Genomic DNA, 20,424 nt, shown 5'->3' on the forward strand with positions numbered 1-20,424 from the left:
TGCTCTGGTTCATCAAGCAGTCGTTTTTTATTTTAAAGCCATCATATCAGAGCATGTTGCTACTGCAACAACTCTGAGATCTACTGTATTAAAAAATGTTTTATTATGTTATTTTATTTTCCTCCCCAAAAGATGAAAACACCTTCAGCTTTAAAACGAAGAAGTTTTGGAAATTGAGTTTTCAATATACAGAAATTCGTTTCACCAAAAATACCAGGACTTGAACCACATTTCAAGTGTCCCTGATGTTAGTGATCCTCTAGAAAATATATTTTTAGCTTCTGACGGGAGCCTCCGTCTTATTCTTGTCATTCCAAGCATCCAGAAAAGAGAGAAACATGATTATTAAGAACCTAGCAAAGCAAAATCATTCCATAACTAAACACGTTAAGAGATACTTACATAACCTCTCCACCAGCTGCTACCCGGGAGGCTGACAGAGGAGACCGGAGACCCAGAGCCGGCCTTCGTCTCCTCTCCACCTCAAATCCAGACTTAGTAACAGAAACCTACCGCTCGCTTTGGCTTCCGAGTAGGAGGGGCCATCCTCAAAAGTGAAGATCTGGGACATGCTCTGGCCCAGGTAGGAAGGAGGCGGGTAGTAAGAATGCATCCTGTACTGGGAACTCACTGCGTGGCGGTTCTCCGAGTTTTTCATCTGCTTAAGAAAAAAGAAGGAATATACTGAGACCACAGTTGCATTTTACAATCATTACAAGAATTAACTACTTCTTTAAATTAAGGGAATAGCCTATTAAAGTTGGAAGCATCCTCGCCCATGAATGAGCTCTAGAAATACTAGTGCACAGACTCTAGAAATACTAGAACTGAGCAGGCCAAGGGGCGTTTTCCCTCTTGGGGTCCCCTCTAAAAGTACCCCTCTAATTCCAACTGCTCATATGATGCTTGATTAGTAAGCATAAGAGAGAATAGGGCGGAAAAGATGGCGCTGAGGCGCCAACAGAATCCAACCCAATCCCTGTGACACTGACCAGTGCGTTTGACCAGGAGCAAGTTATTTAACTTCCTCATGTGTTTCGTCATGTGTAAAATTGGCATCTTACTTTGGTTACCTCAGTCTTCACATCAAGAGAATGTTTTTTAAAAACAACATGCAACCCCGTGTGAGGGTCAGCTGTTGTCATCAGCATGATGCTGCGCTGAATACTGTTACTCAGAGTCCATTCCCACCCACTCCTGTGCTTTTCCCTGTAGCAGGGAGCGAAGTCTGGGATCTGTCTCCTGGACTCTCTTGTCACCAGAGTTCTGGAGATGATTTGGATTCTGCTCATAGGACATGAAATGAGATTTGGAAGACAGAAGGGTCAGTGGCAGCTGATCCTTGACTGTCAGACCCTGCATTTGGGAACATCGGGCAGCTTTTACGTAAGGAGTCCCCCACAGCTCCTTGACCTCTCGTTCAGGCTAAGGAGTTGAAACCTCCAGGCTTAAAAGGGGTCCCAGTCCACACTTCTGCTTTTCTGGCTCTTCCTGGCCACTTCCACAAACACCCAGAAAAGTTCTGAATCCTACACGGACTAGACAGTGAGCATTGAAGGCATAATCAGATTTTCACGCAAGAAAGCTAGACTAACAGCTAGACTGCAATTATTTATACTGCCTTTAAAAGACTAAATTTAGATGGTATTAACTTTATTTAAAAAGTCAACATAAGAGAACGTTCAAGGATAAACCAATTCTGTTTAAGAATTAAGAAATAATTTCAAAATCATGTTTTTCAATCAAATCTTTAGAATGCTACTTGATAAAAGTAAGTAGTATTAACTTGACAGAGCCTGGCAGGATAAAAGTAGATACTGGGCTTCAAGATTTTCTATGAGCTTTTAAATTTTGGACAATTTCCCAAGTGATACAGGCCTAGGAATTACGGCTTTGCTTGGAGGAAATGAAACCCGCCTAACTCTCTGATCTCTCTATGCTAATCGGAGAAGCTCAAGGGATTCATTTTTGACCCTCCCAACTGCTCCTCAGCCCAGATGTCCGCTCTAATGGGTGGATTACTTTTTGCAGAAGCAAAAAAAAAAAAAAAAAACTCTATTCCACTCGATTATGTCCTTACAAGTGAAGTTTATCTGGCAAGTTCCCTTTATCCTTCCTACTTTGGTTTTTTTTTTTTTTTTTGATGCATATAAAACAGTGTCTCTTCTAGCTCAATCACACACACAATCATTTTCCACCATTCTATAAATCTTTACTAAATAAGAGGGCAGGACAAGCTGTACTTGGAAATAGCCAAAGGGGAAAAACTGTCTGCCTTTAATGAGTGAGCCCAAGTCAGAAGCCATTAAGGAGCTGTGAAATCACTTAAAGTAAGAATCAATGGTCAGTTTACTGCACAGACCCTGTTATCAATTAGACCAGGGCTTCCCAGGGCTCTCTTCATGGGTATTCAGATAGCCTGGGGATCCTGTTAAAAAGCACATTCTGATTCAGTAAGTCCAGGGTGGAGGCCTCACAGTGTGACGCGCTCTCAATCAGCATCTCAATCAGGGGATGCTGATTTTCTGCTCAAGGGACTAGAATAAATGATCCTTTCTCCCATTCTTGGGGCCTTTAGGGGCTGTGACCAAAGGAGGACCTTCTAAAACATTTTTTTGACCAGCTATTTACAAGCATCAACTTTCCACCTGAACTGAGGGGAGGAGGAAATGATGTAAAAGGCATTTCAAATTTTTTCATTATTTTTCTTTTTATATCTAAGATTCCCCAGAGCTAAAGAACTTCTTTCAGGGGTCTGCCACCATCCAGAACTCCTGCAGCCATAATAATGAACTCAAACATGCTTTGCATTCAAGAGCCATTTCTGCTTCTGCAGGCTTCCCTCGGGTCTACTACACAGACACAGGCTGAGTAACGAACACTGAGCTGGAAGCCAAGTGCCAACTTTTAAGTATGAAGTGCCCTAATGTAACTCATGGAGCTTCCCAGCTCTGAGGTGGTGGTGAGCTGGTTACTTCTTCTGCTCTGACAATACCTTCCAATCAGTTCTTCAGGGAAAATGCTTTTCAGTTTTCTCCACGTACAAGAAAACTGAGAGGATGAGAGCCTGCAGGCTCTGCAAAATGCTGGATTTTTTTTCCCTTTTACTGTGAATTTTGTATAAAGCCTCTTTTCAAAATATTTGAAAAATGTTCACTGAGAGTCTAGATAAGGGGTCAGCTAACTTCTTTGGTAAATGGCCAAAGAGTAACTATCTCAGGCTTTGCGAGCCACAGGGTCTCTAGACAATCAGTAAATGAATGAGAGTGGCTCTGTTCCAATAAAGCTTTATTTATAAAAATGCACCTGTTTCTCAACCTTCACTCCCAGTGCAATACTGGGGAAGGAGGGGGACCAGCACCGATGCCTGGGCTCCACCCAGAGCATCAGATTTCACTGGTCTGGGATGCTGCTGGGGCACTGGATTTTTTCAAATCTCCGCAGATAATTCTAATCTGACACCCAGATTAAGAACTAGTATTCTAGAATTACCTACGTATTTCCCATACCCGGAGAAGCACAAAATCACAACATCCCCAGTATTAACTAAAAAAGGCAAAAGGTTAAGTCTCACAGACTGGTCAACTGCTGCCAATCCCAATATGTATAATATTTGAAAAGAGATTCAGATAAACTGTTGGGTTCTTTTTTCCTTTCAGCTCAAGCTTACTGGAAAATAGACGCAATTTCAAACCCATGTTCATATTTATTTCTCCCCTTAATTCCTTTTCTATGTTTTCAGAAAGCATCAGATAACAAGGATTATTTAGAAATAGGTATTGAGTTAACTGAACTTAGATTTTTCAATTTCTCCCATGAATCCTGAAGACTGAGCTATAAAAGACCTCCAGCAAAAGAAGAAAAAGATACAAAGGGTCAGACTCCACCTGAGGTGATCAAAATGTGAACTTACTGAGGCCTTCACCTGCTCCTAAATGGAAGATTAATCTACAAATAACCACCATGTGACAATTCAGATGTAAGAAAGCCAGCTAGAAGCATTTCTAAGTGCATGTGTAAACCTCTGAGACATGGAGTTAAAAAGTGAATTGTGATTCACCCAGAAAGTATAGAAAATGGCATGGAAAAATGAGACTTATAACTCTAGATCGCTTCTTGCTCCCTTCTAAGTAAAACAAACAAACCAACAAATCACAGTATGCTACTTAAGGCTTAGACAAAAATGGAATAAATAAGGAAAACCTTGAAACGTGCTGTTTTACTTTAAACCAGCAATACTCAACTGAGGGCAGTTTGTCCCCCAGGGGACAACTGGCAAAGTCTGGAGACACTTTCAATTGTCACAACTAGGTGGGGGCGGTGCTACTGGCACCTGGGAGCAGAGACCAGGATGCCGCTAACCATCCTCCAGCGCAGTCCTCGTAACGCAGACGCGACCGATTCACCATTCTGATAGTGCCACGCGGGAGAAAACTTGCTTTAAACTAACCTAATGCCACCCCCTTGTGCTCGCCCTTCACCTCCAGCTGAAACAGCAAAGTTCTACTGAGGGACAGAAGGTGCTCACAAAGGAAAGAAACTGCGCAGTTCTGCTAAAAAGAGATTTATTTTTCATTCAAGATTTTATTTTTTATTCCTTTAAATTAAACAAACAAACCAAGTAAAACATAAAAGCCCAGGATTCCAGTGAATTATGGGTACTATTATTATTAGCATGTGGTAGCTGGCAAGCAAGAGGCATGTTTTATAATCTCATTACCCACCCCAAGTCTGAGTATGTGTGACCTGCGATGGGAGCTGGGCTGGCAGGGAACGTGCGTGCTGGTAGTATTAACCCCGGACGACAACCTCAGAGCTTCGGGTTTTATTTTATTAAACTGTTGAGAACATACAGCACAGTAAACCTGAACCACAGGTTTCCTTCTTATACACCGCAGACACCCTTCTTTATTGTAACAATAAAGTTCCAACATGTAAAAGTGTTAGGCCTCACTTCCTTTAAAAAAAAATCCTAAATACTACTCAGTGGTGGTCTATTAATGCTTCAGATAGGAAGAGGGTCTGGTCTTACCTAGAACCCAACAATCCATCCAGGAAATGGCTGGAAGATTCCTGAGGACCAAGCTGTCCTCTAGTTTTGATTAAGCTTGGCTCAGCTGCACAGAATTGAGAGTCAGCGAAGAAAGGGAATGGTCATCCTAAGAAGAGGGACTGTGGAGGATAATATTCCTAACTGCAAACTCTGACATTTAAACAGTGGCACAGAGTGAGAAAAAGCCAAACTATGAAAATGGCTCCCTTTCCTGGAGCCTGGGAGGGTTTTGATGCATTTTGGGGGGTCACAAAAGAAAGGGGCAGGGCCACCTGGAAACAGCCTCTGGGACTAGCCCAGGGCCCTTCTCTTTTTCCCAAACCACTAACCTTAGAGGGATTTTCAAGCTCCTGGGTCAGAAACTTCTATTTGTGATTCACAAATCTAAAACACAAACCCTGACTTCCCAGCTGAAGTCACACAGAGCCAGGCAGAAAATATGCATCAATTACATAAAAGCCAGGAGGAAACAGCTTCAGTAAAAGAGCTGGTTTGAACTTTAAATTGGGTTAATAACTGTCAAGTCAAAGTACTGCACTCTCCCTAACATGCAAGTCTCTGAGAGCATTACGTCACATCTCTGAAGAGGTGGCGGGGGGCTCTGGCATGGTGACATTCTTCATGTAAGTTTCCCGAGAAAATGTACCTTGCCAAATCTCATGGCAGGTAAGTGGGGGATGGGGCTGGGTTGGAATGGGAACTATAGAGACTTGAGTCCTCCACAATGCAATCAGCATGAACACAGGCAGAAACTGCACAGAGACATCAGAAAACTTGGTTCTGCTCACAAAGGGATTAAGCAGAGAAGGTGAGTTGGCCTCAAAAGTCTCTCTCTGCTAAACCAAGCCACCTTTCCCATCTTAAAGTAAGACATTTGCTTATTATAAGGACCTACTCATTGCCTTTGAATTTTAACAACTCTACATTTTCATTACTCTGAGATTAAGTAAGAAACTTTTTTGAGGGTTGTCAGTCTGAAAATGAGAAGAAAAGATGCCTGTAACCACACATTCAGGAACGCTGATTTTAGGACCAGACGTATCAGAGGCAACCATTTCTGCTCCCATCTTGATGGACAAAGTTAATTAACCTCTGCTACTCTGTTCCAACCTACTGTTTTAGACAAAACTAGTGACCCACAAACAATATGTTACCATCAGAATCTCAACGGCAGCAACACCAAGAGATATAGCTCCATCAGCAGTATCGGGAAATAAGCCACTTGGATTAGCTGCTCTAAGAAATATGGATTATATTCACGTCACACATGAGCTGTCAGAAACATGAGGATACTTTCAGCATAAATCAGCAGTGTGAAGGGTATCTTATGAGTCCTGAACATGACAGACTGCTTGCAGGGCACGGTGAGACTGTCTCGGGCCACCTTCTAAGTGTCAGGACACGCGCATGTGCTGGATCCGAACCGGCACGAAAACTCGGAACGCAGGCTGGTGACCGCCGATGGGCACACCCGCCTCACAGGCGGTCAGCAGCCTGGAAAGGTGCTTCCCACTCCAAAATCCACCTCTCAGCAACCGAAACAACCCAAGAATGACCAAAAATCTGTTCCCCTAAAGTGCACAGAAGTGTTTGTGTATGTGTGCATGTGTGACTGAAGTCTGGTTACTATGATCAGAACTAGGACTCTCCCCACGTTAAGTGTCTGCAAATATTAATTACCTCTTAAAGTAGCTTGTATCATAAGACGCAAGAAGACACTATGACACTTCTCAGGGCTTCACACCAGGAAAAGAAGAAACATGTGCTGACCATGAGGAAGGCAGAGATGGGAGTGTGGACGAGCCCCCATTTGCCACCTGTGATGTGACAAGTTACTCCACCTCCTGAGCCTCAGCCTCCTCGCCCACAAAAGGAGATGTCAATCCAGGACAGGCCGAGTTCCAGGGCTGAGGGGAGCAGCAGGGAGGAGGGGCGCCAGGCTGTTCAGAACTTGTCCTGTCACGCCGTCCCCTCCCCTCTCTGGCCTCCCGCTGTGGGGGCATCAGTGGAGGAGTGGTCACACCCACGGACCCCTCAGAGTTACCATATGACTCTGAGCCCTTTCACAGGAGTCAGGGATCCAGGGGCAGAGAGGGCGGCAGAAAAAACCTGCCCATTACATACTTCAAAAATTATTTAAAGTCTGTAAATATTTGTCTGATATTTGAAAGAAAAATCCATTGTCCAAAATGTTTCTACTTTTCACATTTAAAAACTTGAAAAACCAACTCAAGAAACTACATTGACACTATCACACACACACACACAGAGAGACAGTGAAAAGGCTCCTTCACATTATTTGGTCTCATACCAGGACCCAAGACATAAAATTATTCCGTCTGCCTTCCTTCCCTTAGTACTGGCTAGGAATTGCCAAAAACAGTATTAGTGAGAAAGAATGTGACAAAAAAAGGTGTGAAAAATAAAATGAGGAGAAAATTCCTTTTTCCCTGTTCTTCAATCTTCTTATGAACCCCCCGCCCCTCACCTCAGAAACTCATGCATCTCAAGGATATGCCCTCAGGGTCAGGGGTCTCCCAAGAAGAGGGCACTGAAAGCAGCCTGTCCTGGCTGCACTAAGGGGATGCACTCTCTCCAGAGCACTTTTCAAAAATAATAAAACACACAAAGTCAATCTGCTTCTAATTAGCACCCTGCAGGGGCAATTTTAAGTGACAGTAGTGGTAAAATAGTTATTTTCACCTCGCCCCACCCCACCCCTGGGCCCAGCACTGCACAGGGCCCGCCTGTCCACGAGGCACCACAGCCCTCTGGGGAGACCTCCAGACTCTGACCACAGTGGCCATCAGAGAATGATACGTGTCATTCTCTGATCTCTCATCCAACCACTGTGAGCTGGCGCCGGAGGGCACAGTCCAGCACTGGGCCAAGGTCGGAGCTGGTGCTCAACAAATGAATGATAAACACACCGAGGAGTTTCTTATGCATGCTGTTTCATACGGGGATTTCCCATAACCCTACTCTTTTTGTTTTTCTACTACCATATTCCTAACATAGCTCAAAAAGAGGGCAAATTTGCCTCTGTTAAGCATTTCCTTGATTTCGGTCTTTATTCAACTAATGAGGGCCACTTAACAGGCCACAGAAATATGGACTCCCAAGAAATTTTAGCATCGCTCATCCACACACTTAAACATTCTGAAAAGCAACTAATTGTATACCATATTTACATCTACTTAAGAATAAGGGTAACCTAAAAAAGGCAAACACAAATAGGTAAGATTTTGGCCACCAGCCCAACCAAATCAAGTCTGAAAGCTTTCAAAAACTGTGATCTAATTATCTAATTTTCAAGTAGATTACAGACTCCCCAAATGACTGTATTATTTACTAACCCGATGCTACCGTGTCAGAGATCATGTTGTGTAACAATCTCGCAACAGACTGATGGTGTCTTTCTTTTTACCTGCAATTGAATTGTGGAGTCGTCCCTGGAGTGGACCAGCCCTTTCCAGGATTTCCCAACTCAGTCCAGATTAAACTGAACTCATGGAAGATTGGAAGTGACCCTGCAGGGCGGCCCTGGATTTACTGGAGTCCCTCAAAGGTTCCTCCTAAGAATCCAAGGCTACCCTCCCTCTGGATTTCCTGGGCTGCTACTGGACTGTGTCAGCCAGACTTAGAAACAGTCCCTTGGGAGGGCCAGGGCCCAGCCCTCCCCCAAAATCTTCTCTCAGACCCAGCTGCCTTCCCCCGTGCCCCGGTTTCCAGAGGCCAGCTCCACTTTCTCCTGTAATCCACAGGTTTTTAACCAAAATACTCAGCCAAAGCAACTCTCCTGTGCATTGCTGTAGTGAAGGAACAGTCCTCAGCCCTACCTCTCACCACCCGAGTTCAGCTCCTACAATACCCACCACCTCCCTCAGCTCTGGTTCCAGACCAAGAGACACCAGGAATATCGTCATCACGGGCACCAATTCTCGCCAACAATGGTCCTCTTGTGGGACCAAAAGCTCACAAATCATTAAACTTTGGTAATCCCTCCAAGAAAACAACCATTCCTTCTAGGAAAAGCATAATAAATAACAGACGATAGCTTTCTGATCATGGCTTGTGTTCATCTAGAACGAGACAAAATAGCAATTCCGCTGGGAAAGTCCATGTCCACGAGGAGGTCGCTTAGAAATAGAAAGCCAGGACTGCATTCACGGGCTGCCAAGCTCCCAGGAAGCCCGGGCTTGCTGCCGCCCCTCCGGTACCCCGGCCCACAGAGCTTTTCTCCTGCAGGAAAAGGAGTACGATGGGAAGGCCCAAGAGAACTGGGTTTATTATTTCTCCGTAAACGAGAAGAAGCTAACAAGGAATTACGTTTCAGAAGAGAAAATCGCAGACATGGCTGAGACTTGACAGGTCATTTAAAGGAAAGTTCAGAGTAGAGGCAACGTGACCCAAACCCAGGGAGGCCTGGCACCTTCACTTCACGGGCTTTAGACTTCTGGTGGTCTGTGATGACTTTAATGTTAAAACAGAAGACTCTTCAAGACTGGGTCCCTGAGCAGGGAAGCCCAACCCCTGTGTCCTCACTGTACCAGAAGGCAGGACCGACGTGGGATGCATGTGAGGAGTCCCACAGAATGCTGGCCCAGCACAGGGACGTTCACAGGGCTGAGATCAAAAGACAGGAAAAGACCGAAGCACTCTGCCTGCAAAGAGGCAGGGAGAAACAACTGCTAAAAGCAGCACTGTGAGGACCACGAAAGCTGCACTGTTGTCACGGAGACCCGGCGCCGGGGCCGTGGATTCCAGGCTCCCTCTGGACTTCAGGTTAGTACAACTTTTCTAAAAGGGGGCGAGGGAGACAGGGATAGAGTTGCCAACTTTTTATATTGCTGAGTAAGGGCATTTACCAAAAAAAAAAAAAAATCCTCATTTCATTAAAAAAATGTTGGAAGGGTACAGTCTCAATAAGAAACATTCTTTGAATTGAATACTTTGGCTGTAAGAAAACCCCCTTGCCCTTATTTTCCCCATTTCTCTGTAAACCAGCACAGGTAACATCCTGCACTCAGGACAGTGAACTTCAAGACACATTCCCAGTGAAGTAAGGAACAAGATGACACCGGCGTCCACCTCTGATACCTCAACCGAACAATGCATTGAGAACAGAAGTTAGAACTGGAGGTATTCAGGGGGAAGAAAGATGTCAGCATCAGTATTTTCCTATAAAATATCTGTCTAACCTAGAAACCCCAAAATAAGCAACTATAAAATTATCAGAATTACAGAGTTCACGGAAGTGGCCAGATACAATGCAAGTACACCTCAGCACAGCAACATCAACAGGAATGCACGTCTCTGAAATTCCCCTTTAAAAAACAAATCAGGGTGGTGAGCTCTAATAGTCCAAGGCCATATCTAATTTAATTCTTTTTTCCTGAGGAAAGAAATTGCTTTAAATGTCTTGACTTGAACATGGTCTTACGAATTCCTCTTCTTTGTGCTTAAAACCTTTGTGAGTTTTTCTTTCCAGAGGAAAAAGCCTGTCAGTGTCTATCCACCAACGAACAGTGGCCAATTGCGAATTTGCTCTAAAAACGGAAGCAGGGGCCAGTTTAAGCAGCCGAGGAAGTGGGTGATGGGGTTGGAGGGGCCGCCTAGTGGATCACCGGTGCCTGGGAGAGGGCGCCTAACCCAGAGTAAGAAGGCCCAGGCTCCTCAGACAAGACACTTCATCGCTCTCAGCCAGAATCACTCAGGGGTCTGAGTGACCAGATGCACGTTATCCTGGGGGCCCTACGGTGCAGCTCATTGACCTGAGGCCAGCACAAACGTTTATCTCAAGTCTCCTACTTCACCTTAAAAATTGAAGGAGATTGTGTATTTTACCTTGTCCCTGTTTTTTATTTCACTTAGAAATATTAAAAATTAATGGCTTAATGAATGAATGGCTAACTATCATTGTCTCCCTGGGAACGGGAGCCGGGTTTAAGCCATAGCTGCCTATCCTGCACCCTGGCCCTGGACCCTCCTGTGGGACCCCCGGGGCACATGCTGCCGAAGCCACTTCTCAGCATTCTTCCAGCTAACGGGTTGTTCTGATACTGAACCATGCTAATAAAAAGAGGAGGCCATGTGTAAACAAGGGCCTAGTCTGGCTGCTCGGCAAAGGATGGAGAACATCTGCCTGCAGGCCGCACAATCCAAATGGGCGGCTTTTACAGGAGCCCTGCTGGGCCCTCTGGCCTTTGGCAGGCAAGTGCTGGAGGGCCATCCCAGTAATGTCCACACGGGGGCGCCTTTCTCTGTGCTCCAAGGACTAGACGCCAGAATCTGATTTCTTTCCCACCTGTGTCTCACTTTCAAATCCAGCGCTACTTGGATGATCCCCTAGTTCCATTCTCATTTACCAGATGATAACAACAGCCTTCCTCCAAGACTTCCTCTTCATATTTTTGACTGTGTGGCTCAGTGGTAGATCGCTAACACACAGTAGGACCTCGATGCCTGTTCACTTAATAACTGAATGCATTCCAGTGAGGAGCATAATCATAAATGGGCAACCGTATCTTGAGACCCTTCAGACAGAGCCCAAAAGAACCACCAGGAGGAAGGAAATCACCCACGCTGCCTTCTGACCACACCCTAGCTGTGGCCGGCACGTGGGTCTCCACCTCCAGCGGCACAAGCTTCTGAAAAGCTAATCAAGGGGGCACCTGCCACCGGGACTAAATGGAGATCCCGGTACAGCTCGGAGTCCTCCCATATTTATTTCTCCTCACTTGATATGCACCTCTCCCTTGTCAACCTGGTACAACATGTTTATTTAAGAGGTAATGTTGCCGTGGAGGAGTGCACCAGGCAATAAACAGCTTTTGCAGGCAATTAAATGCAGAAGTGAAATTGAGCTGCTGGTCAGTGGAACCAGCCATTCATCGTGAGTTTGTTCCAGTGTCACAAATGTTATTTCTGTTTCACAACAGGACAGGAATCTGTGATTGGGCCACAAATCTCCAGAGGCTGGAGACAGACCAAAAGCAATTAAAGCAGCTCTCGGCATGCGTTCTGGGCATCGACACGAAAGCGCCTTGGGATTCTGGGATCCTGGCCCAGTAGACGGCTATTTTTTTAAAATAGGCTTTGCACTTAGTAGGTGCTCAATAATTACTTGTGGCTTGCATGACTTTATAGGGAGACTTACAGAAAGTCTCCGCGCTACAACAAAAAGTCAATAGTTTCTTTTGTAAATAATTCAATACTCTGCCCACTAACCTCTAAAAAAGTCTGGCTTTAAAAAAAAATGTATGATGATCTCCACTAGTGTCGATTTTTTTCTAGGAATCAGAAAGGTGCTCTCTGTTGGAAAACACTTCACGCTGTTCCCCCAAAACACACTGATACCCAAAAGCAGCAAAGGAAGGAGGATAACTTATAAAAGTTCTCACTCTGGTGAAGAGTCAGGAGGGAAGTCGGGTCTTAGCAACAGAGCCAAGAAAGTAGATGGAGGAGATGCTGCTAAGATTCAGGCCCTTCAGGTCGAGCCGGGGTCAGACCTGGGGAAGATCTAGTCAGAGAGACCAGCTCGGTGCCCTCCAGGCGCAGCTGTGGCCCACTTTCCACAAAGGAGACAGGAAAGCGTGGCTCCAACCAAGAGGGAGCCCCTCCCCGGCCCTCCCCGGGAGGCTTCCACCAGGAGGGGCAAGGCACCGGCCAAAGAGCAGAGCCAGGGCGCCCTCCCAGATCAGCAAGGCCGGGGGAGGCCCTGCCCCAGATGGCGGTCCCCTGCACCTCTGCCCTAACGGCCCAGTGACAACACGAGCTGTCCAGTTTCTACCCCTTCAACACTGGTTTTAAGTACTATCTGTAGGTGTTAGTATTTACTTATACACCTCTTAATAAACACATTTTGCACCATTATAATTCTTGTCTATGCTTCCAGTTTTCTACTTCCTAAATGGATCGAATTCTTCCCCATCTCGGATAAAACTGATTCCATGTACATTCATACTTGGCCCATATTCACATGTCACGACCTTCCAGTAACAACTAAAATGTGCATTATGCATACCCTATCTTATCCCAGAGGGGATCTGACATAGCTAACTAAAACACACATCAACAAAAAATTAAATAGATTTTTTTTATAAAAGCAGGGCCAAGAGAAAATAATGATTAATGAAATGAATTTACTGAAGTTCATGTCAGCATAGCACTTCTTGGTCTACACAGACACTTCCTCATGCAGTAATCATCTCACTTCAGTCATTAAACTGTCGTCTTGTGTATCCCTGCAGTGATTCTATGAGTGTGGTACTATGCCCACTTTATAAACAAAACAACTGAGATTCAAAGGGTTAAGTACTTTGCTCAAGGTGACACAAACAGTTAAATCACAAATTAGGACCAAATATAGATCTCCAAGTACCAGACTCCATGTTCCTCAAAGCACACCGTACTATTTTCCCCAAATAAATAGGCCTGGTTTCTGGGCCAGGCTCTGTCACCAGCCAGCTGTGGGTGCCAAGCAAACCCCTCCGGCTCCGGCTCTCAGTCGTCCTGCAGCAGGATGGGCTGCGCTGGAGCTATGTGAGACCCACGTCAGCTCTGCTCAGCACTGGACAGGCGTTCACCTATCCTTCTGCAAACTGATGGCTTATGTAGATGCTGGCTCTTGTATTTTTAATATAAGAGTTTATTTCCAAGAGAACTGATTTCTGTGGGCATGACTACAAGGCTGTAAGTCAAGTTTGTGTTCATGTTTGCTTACAAGATTAATCCACAGACTCATAAAACGTCAGGCTTAGAAGGGATGGAGAGGCCACATGGTCAAACCCTCTCATCTCCACTGTGAGGATCATCTTCCGTGTCACAAACCCACTGCAGCTGGGCCCAGATGTGCTTAGGATTAATCACATTCAAAGAAAATATGTATGCAGATTCCAAAAGCAACTTCCAAACTGCAAGGGATTCAGCACATTTTAAACACCAAAGGCCAAGACTGTATTTCAGGGGAGTGTCTGGGGCTCTGTGTTCAGCCACCTGAAGTACCCCACCTCATCACTGTTCTGGAAGTTTCTGCTTATTTCCAGTCCCCACAAATGAAGACAGAAAATCAGAAGAGCGGTGGGTCCAAGAAGATCCCCAGTGAAAAGCAAAGGACTTAGGTAGGAATTCCAAGCCCTGAGAGCTAAAGAGGGTCTCCGTATTCATACTTAATTAACAGCCGTCTCTGCAGCCCCGAGTCTGTTGCAGATCCAGCGATAACCAGACCGAGCAGGGAAACACACTTTGGAGCCAGACAGATACAAACTCCAGCTCCCTGTCTGGTGGCTGTGTGGTGGTGCGGGCCTCTGAGTCCCGATGTCCTCACCTATGAAAAAGGGACAATTCCACCTGCCTCCCAGGGCTGTGGGGAGGACTCACTGCTCAACAAATGACAACCATCAGAATCCGTGTTATTACCAAGAGGAACGGGCATCAACCACAGTAGCAGCGAAGGACCTATTTCTATTTCTGCAAAATAGTTAGATGAGCATGTATTGCCAGTGGTGACTGGCTAGGAAATAGAAAGGCTTGAGCCCAGGCCTCCTTGAAAACAAACTCCAGTGTTAATTGATGCCTCGGCAGGTGAGATGCTGGGCCTCTCACCAGGGACCCAGCTCTCCAGGCTAATTGAGTGATGGTTCTAGAGGGGGCACGAGCAGCATCAAAGCTGCAGGCCCCCCCGCACGGCCAAGAACGTTCGGGCACAGTCTTCCCTCCCACTTTGCTAGCAGGGGTGCTGGACCTCACCCCCAGGGGCATCTCTCCTTGCCCACAGCAGGCGAGGCAGCCCTCCAAGACCAGGCAATGCAGCTGCCCACGAGGACTCTCCTCCTGGCTGTCTCCAGGCCCCTAGAGGGTGGATCGTGGCCAGAGACCTCCAAGGAAATCCACGACCTCTGCCATGTCCTCCCTAGGTCTTCCAGGTGGAGTGAGTAAGCATTTGTGTGTCAGGCATCATATGCCGTCTGAGAGATTCTGACAAAGGAGGGTTAATTAATTTAGGAGATTTCTGATGCTGCTATAGTAAAGCCAATCATGGCTGTCTTTCTTTCAGAAGACGCTTAAGACTTTCCCTTCTCATCCTTCTTCTTATAAGCCAGCAGGTCCACAGACCTTCCCTATTTTCTCCTTAAAGCCTGAAAGTAGCCAGAAAACCAGGACACTCCAGTAGCATGAAGTCCCTGGCTCCTGGGAACCTGCAGGATGAGCTGTTTTTTATGAACTATAAGGTACTTCTTTCTTCTTTCTCAGAGGAGAGTCCCTAACAGAAATCAACCTAAAACCTAACGCAAAATCATGAAATCCAGCTGGCACTTTGAAAGGCCTGCAGGGGTTCAGCCTGAAGATCCATAAATCATCGCACTTTCTTTACATTCATATTACCTCTCACTTCTAACACCAATATGCTTTAAGCTCTTTTTAAAAAGTATGATTCTAAAAATAAAGTCTATGGAAAAGTTATGAAAATGAGTAGCCCAGGGGATTAAAGCTGACATTAATATGCAGAGGTAGTCAGATTCCCTAAGGCTTGTGCAAAAATCTAAAAATGGGCGGATGTGAATATCAACCACTTCCCCACATCTGAAAATGCAAAACGGAATCGAACTGCTCAGAGGAAAACGTCCACTCACATCTTTTTAAAAGTGGGCATAAGAAGATCAAAGATGTAGCCTAAACTCCCAAATACATACATTGCATTGTGTTGGAATCAAAGCCCCACTGGGAAGCCTGAGCGCGGAAAACGCATCCACGATGAGAGCAGTTCTTGCAGAATCGTATCTTACAGCTGGAGCGGGCGTGGAGGTGCCGAGCCCGCGCGCTCACGCGTGCACAGTCCCCCAACGTGCTAATCCAGCCTGTGAATGCTTTCCATGCCTTGACTCTGCAGCTAATATACTGGCATGATAGAAATGGTGAAAACTGAGGAAGTAGACAGTGCTGAATAAATGTTCCCTGATAATGCAAAATGCTTTGTATTACCCCAAATATTAAAAGCTCTTGATTGCACACTATTTTAAAAACACATACTTAGCATATGAGTGACCTCCATTCCCAGCTAAAGATGCACTCAAGTTGGCCCAGCACGATAGTGACCTAATTCCTTTTCTTACTTTTCTTCCACACAAACACACAGATCGTAACACACCTCCCTTCCAGGGTGCAAAAGCATCACTAGGATTACTGCCATCCAGAAGGCTGCACCCAACATTTTCTAAGCTGCACAAAAAAGTGGAGGCAAGGCTGGAGGAGATGGAGCCTCACACTGTAAGCCGCTGGTGACGCTGACTCTGGCCAACTGGGTATTTGGGCAAAATGACGCTGAAGAATGAGAAAAGTAAAATTTGAAAATGCCAACAAATACATGCACAATTCTTTCCAATTCCTTGCAGGCAACCTCTGGGGGTAAATGATGTTATAGGTAGAGAGAACTTTTTGTACCTTTTGCATAATGGTATACACGTGTGCTGAGTTGAGCGTATGTGTGTGTGTGGCTTTCACATGTCCAGTTCACTCTCTGGGTTACCTCTTACCTGCCATTGGTTTCCTGTCTGACCAGGCACATAAGGCGCTGGGAGGCTTCGAAGGCTGTTCTTCACGGGGGACCCCCCGAGGGGGCTTCCCGCGTCCCCGGGAGAGGAGTCCGCAGCCAAGGCCATGGAGTACTGCGGGTAGTTGTACAAGTTGTTGTAGTAAGGGAACAGCGACGGCTGGTAAAAGCTGCTGTAGTAGGTGGAGTCAGACACAAGGTCAGGTGTGTTCTCCACGTGCCCTCTGCTGGTGACAGCAGGAATGTCCTGGATGACCATACGTCCCTCTAGAAAGGAAGAAAAAAAAAAAGAAAAAGAAAAAAACAGCACGGTGTTAATGTGGGGGCCACAAGACTTCACCTCTAAACCTTGGCAACACGCAGGCTTCCTCCTCCAGATCCACAGGGCTGCAGAGCAAGGCACCTGAGCGTGCTGCTTATCCTGCAGCCGAAGTACAGGAGGGTTTCTAAGGCTGGCATGACTCTGGCCGCACAGCTGACCGATTCTTGATGATTATTTTTACTGAGAATACCAAAAACATTTTTGATAGGGGTCATTTTAATTACATAAATCCTGGCCAGGTCTAACTTCTGCCCAGAGATTCCTGTCTTAATGTCAAGAAATTAGAGACCAAATCTTGTTAACTTGGCTGTCTGCAACATTCTTCCAACGTAATTAACTGAACTTCACTTTGAATAAAGTAGTAAAAAATCCCAGTGCCCTAACTGCGGTAGCCACACAGATACGTCTGAAAGCCAAAGCAAGAGGCTAAGAGTTTAAGCAAACATTGTTTCCTTCACTTCCTTCCAACAGCTGATACTGTGTCCTTCAGAAGTCTGGACAGTGGTATAGCCCCGGGGGGACAAAGCTCGGTGAAAGGTCAGTTAGTGACCGCTGCGGGCTCAGCGGCATTCAGCTGTAGGACGTACTGGCTGCCGTGTGGTCGTGTTGCAATAAAGCTTTATTCACAAACAAGGCAGTGGGCCGGAGCGATCCACAGGGTGAAGTCTGCCAGCCTGGGGTCTAGACATTAAACTGCATTAATTTCAATAAATAATTGAATGGACTCCTAACTCGTCCCTCCAATGGACATTTTTTAAACAATGTTCTAAGGTGGGCCAGGGACCAGAAAGAGCTGCAAGGTATCAGGCAGCACCGACTCACAGGGTCCAGCCTAGGATGAATGATGGAATTATGAATTATACAAGGACTCTCATACAAGAATACCATAAACTTTTACAGAAACACAAAAGCTGGAAAGATGACTTGCAGCCTAGAAAGGAACGACAGGGACTGTCATAGAAAAAAACTGCACCTGAGCTGCACTTTAAAAGAAGAGCAGGAGAGTAGGTAAAGATGAGAAAAAGAGAGTACTGAGAACAAAGGATGGAAGCAGGAAGGTGGGCGCGGAGTTTGGGAGCGGTGGATGGGGCCGTCCAGTTGAAGAGTTGGACCAGAAAAAGGCAAGAGAGGTCCAGCCCGATAGGCAAGCGGGAGCGAGGGGAGGGAAAGCCTCAGCCCAGCTCTCTGAACTCTCTTCAGAGGGTGGTGGGAACCACTGAGGATTTCCCAGCAAGGGGCACAAAGGGTCAGAGTTGTGCCTTGGGGTGATTCAGCTGAGGGCAATTCATCAGATAGCGAAGGGAAGAGAGACCAGAGGCAGGGAGAGCCACCAGGGAGCCGCTGAAGTAGGCTGGGAGAGACCCAGAAGACTGCAAACACGACAGCAGGGACCTGCCAGGGACACGGGGGGACGAGCTCACAGAACCACAGGATTGATGGGCGTCTGATCTGAGATCCGGGAAAGGCCAAAGAGGAAGGGCAGGAAGCCTGGGGTGACAATGGTGGAGGAGATGAGGGGGTCAGTTCTGCTTAATCACGGTGGTGCCGCCGGCCACGCAGCCAGGGAGGAGTCAGGGTGAGAAACCTGACACTTGCACTCACACGGGAGAGGCTGAGGTGAGAAGCTGAGATGCCGCAGGGGTCAGCAGGAGTCACCTCCTCTGGGAGATGCTAAGCCCATCTGGGGAGAGGAGAAGGGAGTTGGTACGGAAGGGTATGTTCTGAAAGGAGAAAAGGGTGCCAAGGCCAGCATCCTGGAGAACGGAGGAGGGAACGCAATGTCACAGAGGACAAAGATGACAGGATCGCGGAGGGGCAGGCTGCGCAGTCAAATGCTGCTAAGAGATTCAGCAAAGTTAGTTCTGGAAAAGACCGACAGATGACTAGGCCTCCAGGGCCCTGTGGCTGAGCACAGTGGGAGGACACACAGGCGCCGGTGAGAGATAAAGGAGCAAGTGAGCGAGGAAGAAACAGCGGTGGACACTGCAAAGAGCCTTCTCTGGTCGGAAGGGACGCTCCACAGAGCAGGCACGACGCCTCCTCTTGGCTCACCAAGCATCCTGTGCCAAGTGCACTGCCCAACACACGGTGGTTAAGTATTTCCAGAAGGGAGCCACGAATAACTTTCTTTTTCTTTTTCAAGTAGCCTGGCATCAACATAAACGTGAGGGGAAAATAGAAGTTCGAAGGAGTAACAGAATGTTGTTACCTCGTTTTTAAACCACAGAAAAGGGTTGAGCACACGTGGGCAGGGAGAAGCAGGTGCTCAGTGTCCGCTGCCTGAATGTGGGGGAGGTTGGGGACAGATCTACAACAAAATGTTCTCACAGCCTCACTTTAAAGTCAGCACTGAAGCCTCTTCTCCCCAAAAGGACACCAAATCCATCCACCTCAGGCTCCTGGAGATGCACTGTCAGGGCCACTGTCTTATTATGTTTCTCTCCTTTCTTCTCTCCTCCTCTTCCCAACTGATGAGAAGGGAAATTCTGATTCCATGACTCTCCCCGAGTCTGGAGAAAGCACATGTCCTTCTCCCCTCCTAAGGCCTCCCACTGGGTCCTTTCTCTTATTTTAAATACCAATTTAGCGGCAAGATAGGCAGTTTTCAGCATCTAATTCTTTTGTTTTCAGTGTCATGTCTTTACTGTTAACCTGATTACAAAAACAATACAAATTTAGCAAAAAAAAAAAAAAAAGTTACACAGATATTTAAATCAGAAAAGGACCGAATGACATATTCTTACCACCTAGTCATCATTATTAGTTGGGCATCTGTATACAATCTCACAGGCCTCGAGGAAGGCATTTTATTAGATGTTCATCCTTGTCCCTTCAGTTGAAAAACACTGGATACCCACCCCGAGGGCCTAACCTTCAAAAGCAAGCTTCTTGATAAAGAAAACAAAATACAGCAGCAGGTAAAGAATTAAAGAGAAACCTAAAGACACCAGCACTCTAAGACACAGGTCTGTGAATTTCTACATCATAACATCAGCAAGACCCTTCACCAGGCCATGTTATCCAGCAACAAAATGTTGCCAGTATTACTTCTCAGGGTAACAACAGAACAGCTTCAACAAACTTTACAGTAAACCTCAGATAAAATGCTACATCAGGTCAAAGCAAGGATTTGTTTTGCTGCAGATGACTGTGATTAGTTAAGATACCATCACTTTTCCATTTACCTGTATTTTATTTCCTCTTTCAAATTATATGGTGCTTTAAGAATAAATTAAGATACACGTAAAAGTTTCATTTCATACCAGTATTTAAATAATAAAAGTCATTTGAGCTTTGTAAGAGTCAATGACAAAACATTTTAGACTCTTAACATGTTTTAAGCACTCCTAAAAAGGGACATTTTAAAAAGCACTACAAGAAGTCACCTGTTCCAGGGACACGGGGAACTACCAAATCCTGTATTTTGTAAACCACCCAACTGCATTTAGAAGTTCCAAATTAAAACTCTTAGTCAGTGTTAAAAACAGCTTTATGCCT

At 45.8% G+C, this 20,424-nt stretch overlaps 1 protein-coding gene across 2 annotated transcripts in view; it reads right to left on the reverse strand.

Moving 5' to 3' along the window:
• The window catches only part of DMRT1 (doublesex and mab-3 related transcription factor 1), a 92,438-nt gene that overhangs the window by 40,355 nt on the left and 31,659 nt on the right, over positions 1 to 20,424 (reverse strand). The window contains exons 3-4 of one of the 2 annotated variants that reach the window (XM_074361649.1): positions 16,588 to 16,871; positions 514 to 661 (exon numbers count right to left, since the gene is read on the reverse strand). In XM_074361649.1, the coding sequence (XP_074217750.1) occupies positions 514 to 661; positions 16,588 to 16,871 (432 nt within the window). The remainder of the gene's footprint in view (positions 1 to 513; positions 662 to 16,587; positions 16,872 to 20,424) is intronic. The other variant, XM_074361650.1, reaches the window with a different exon arrangement.

The sequence above is a fragment of the Camelus bactrianus genome, chromosome 4 (genome assembly GCF_048773025.1).
Source record: "Camelus bactrianus isolate YW-2024 breed Bactrian camel chromosome 4, ASM4877302v1, whole genome shotgun sequence".
NCBI classification, from domain to species: domain Eukaryota; kingdom Metazoa; phylum Chordata; class Mammalia; order Artiodactyla; family Camelidae; genus Camelus; species Camelus bactrianus.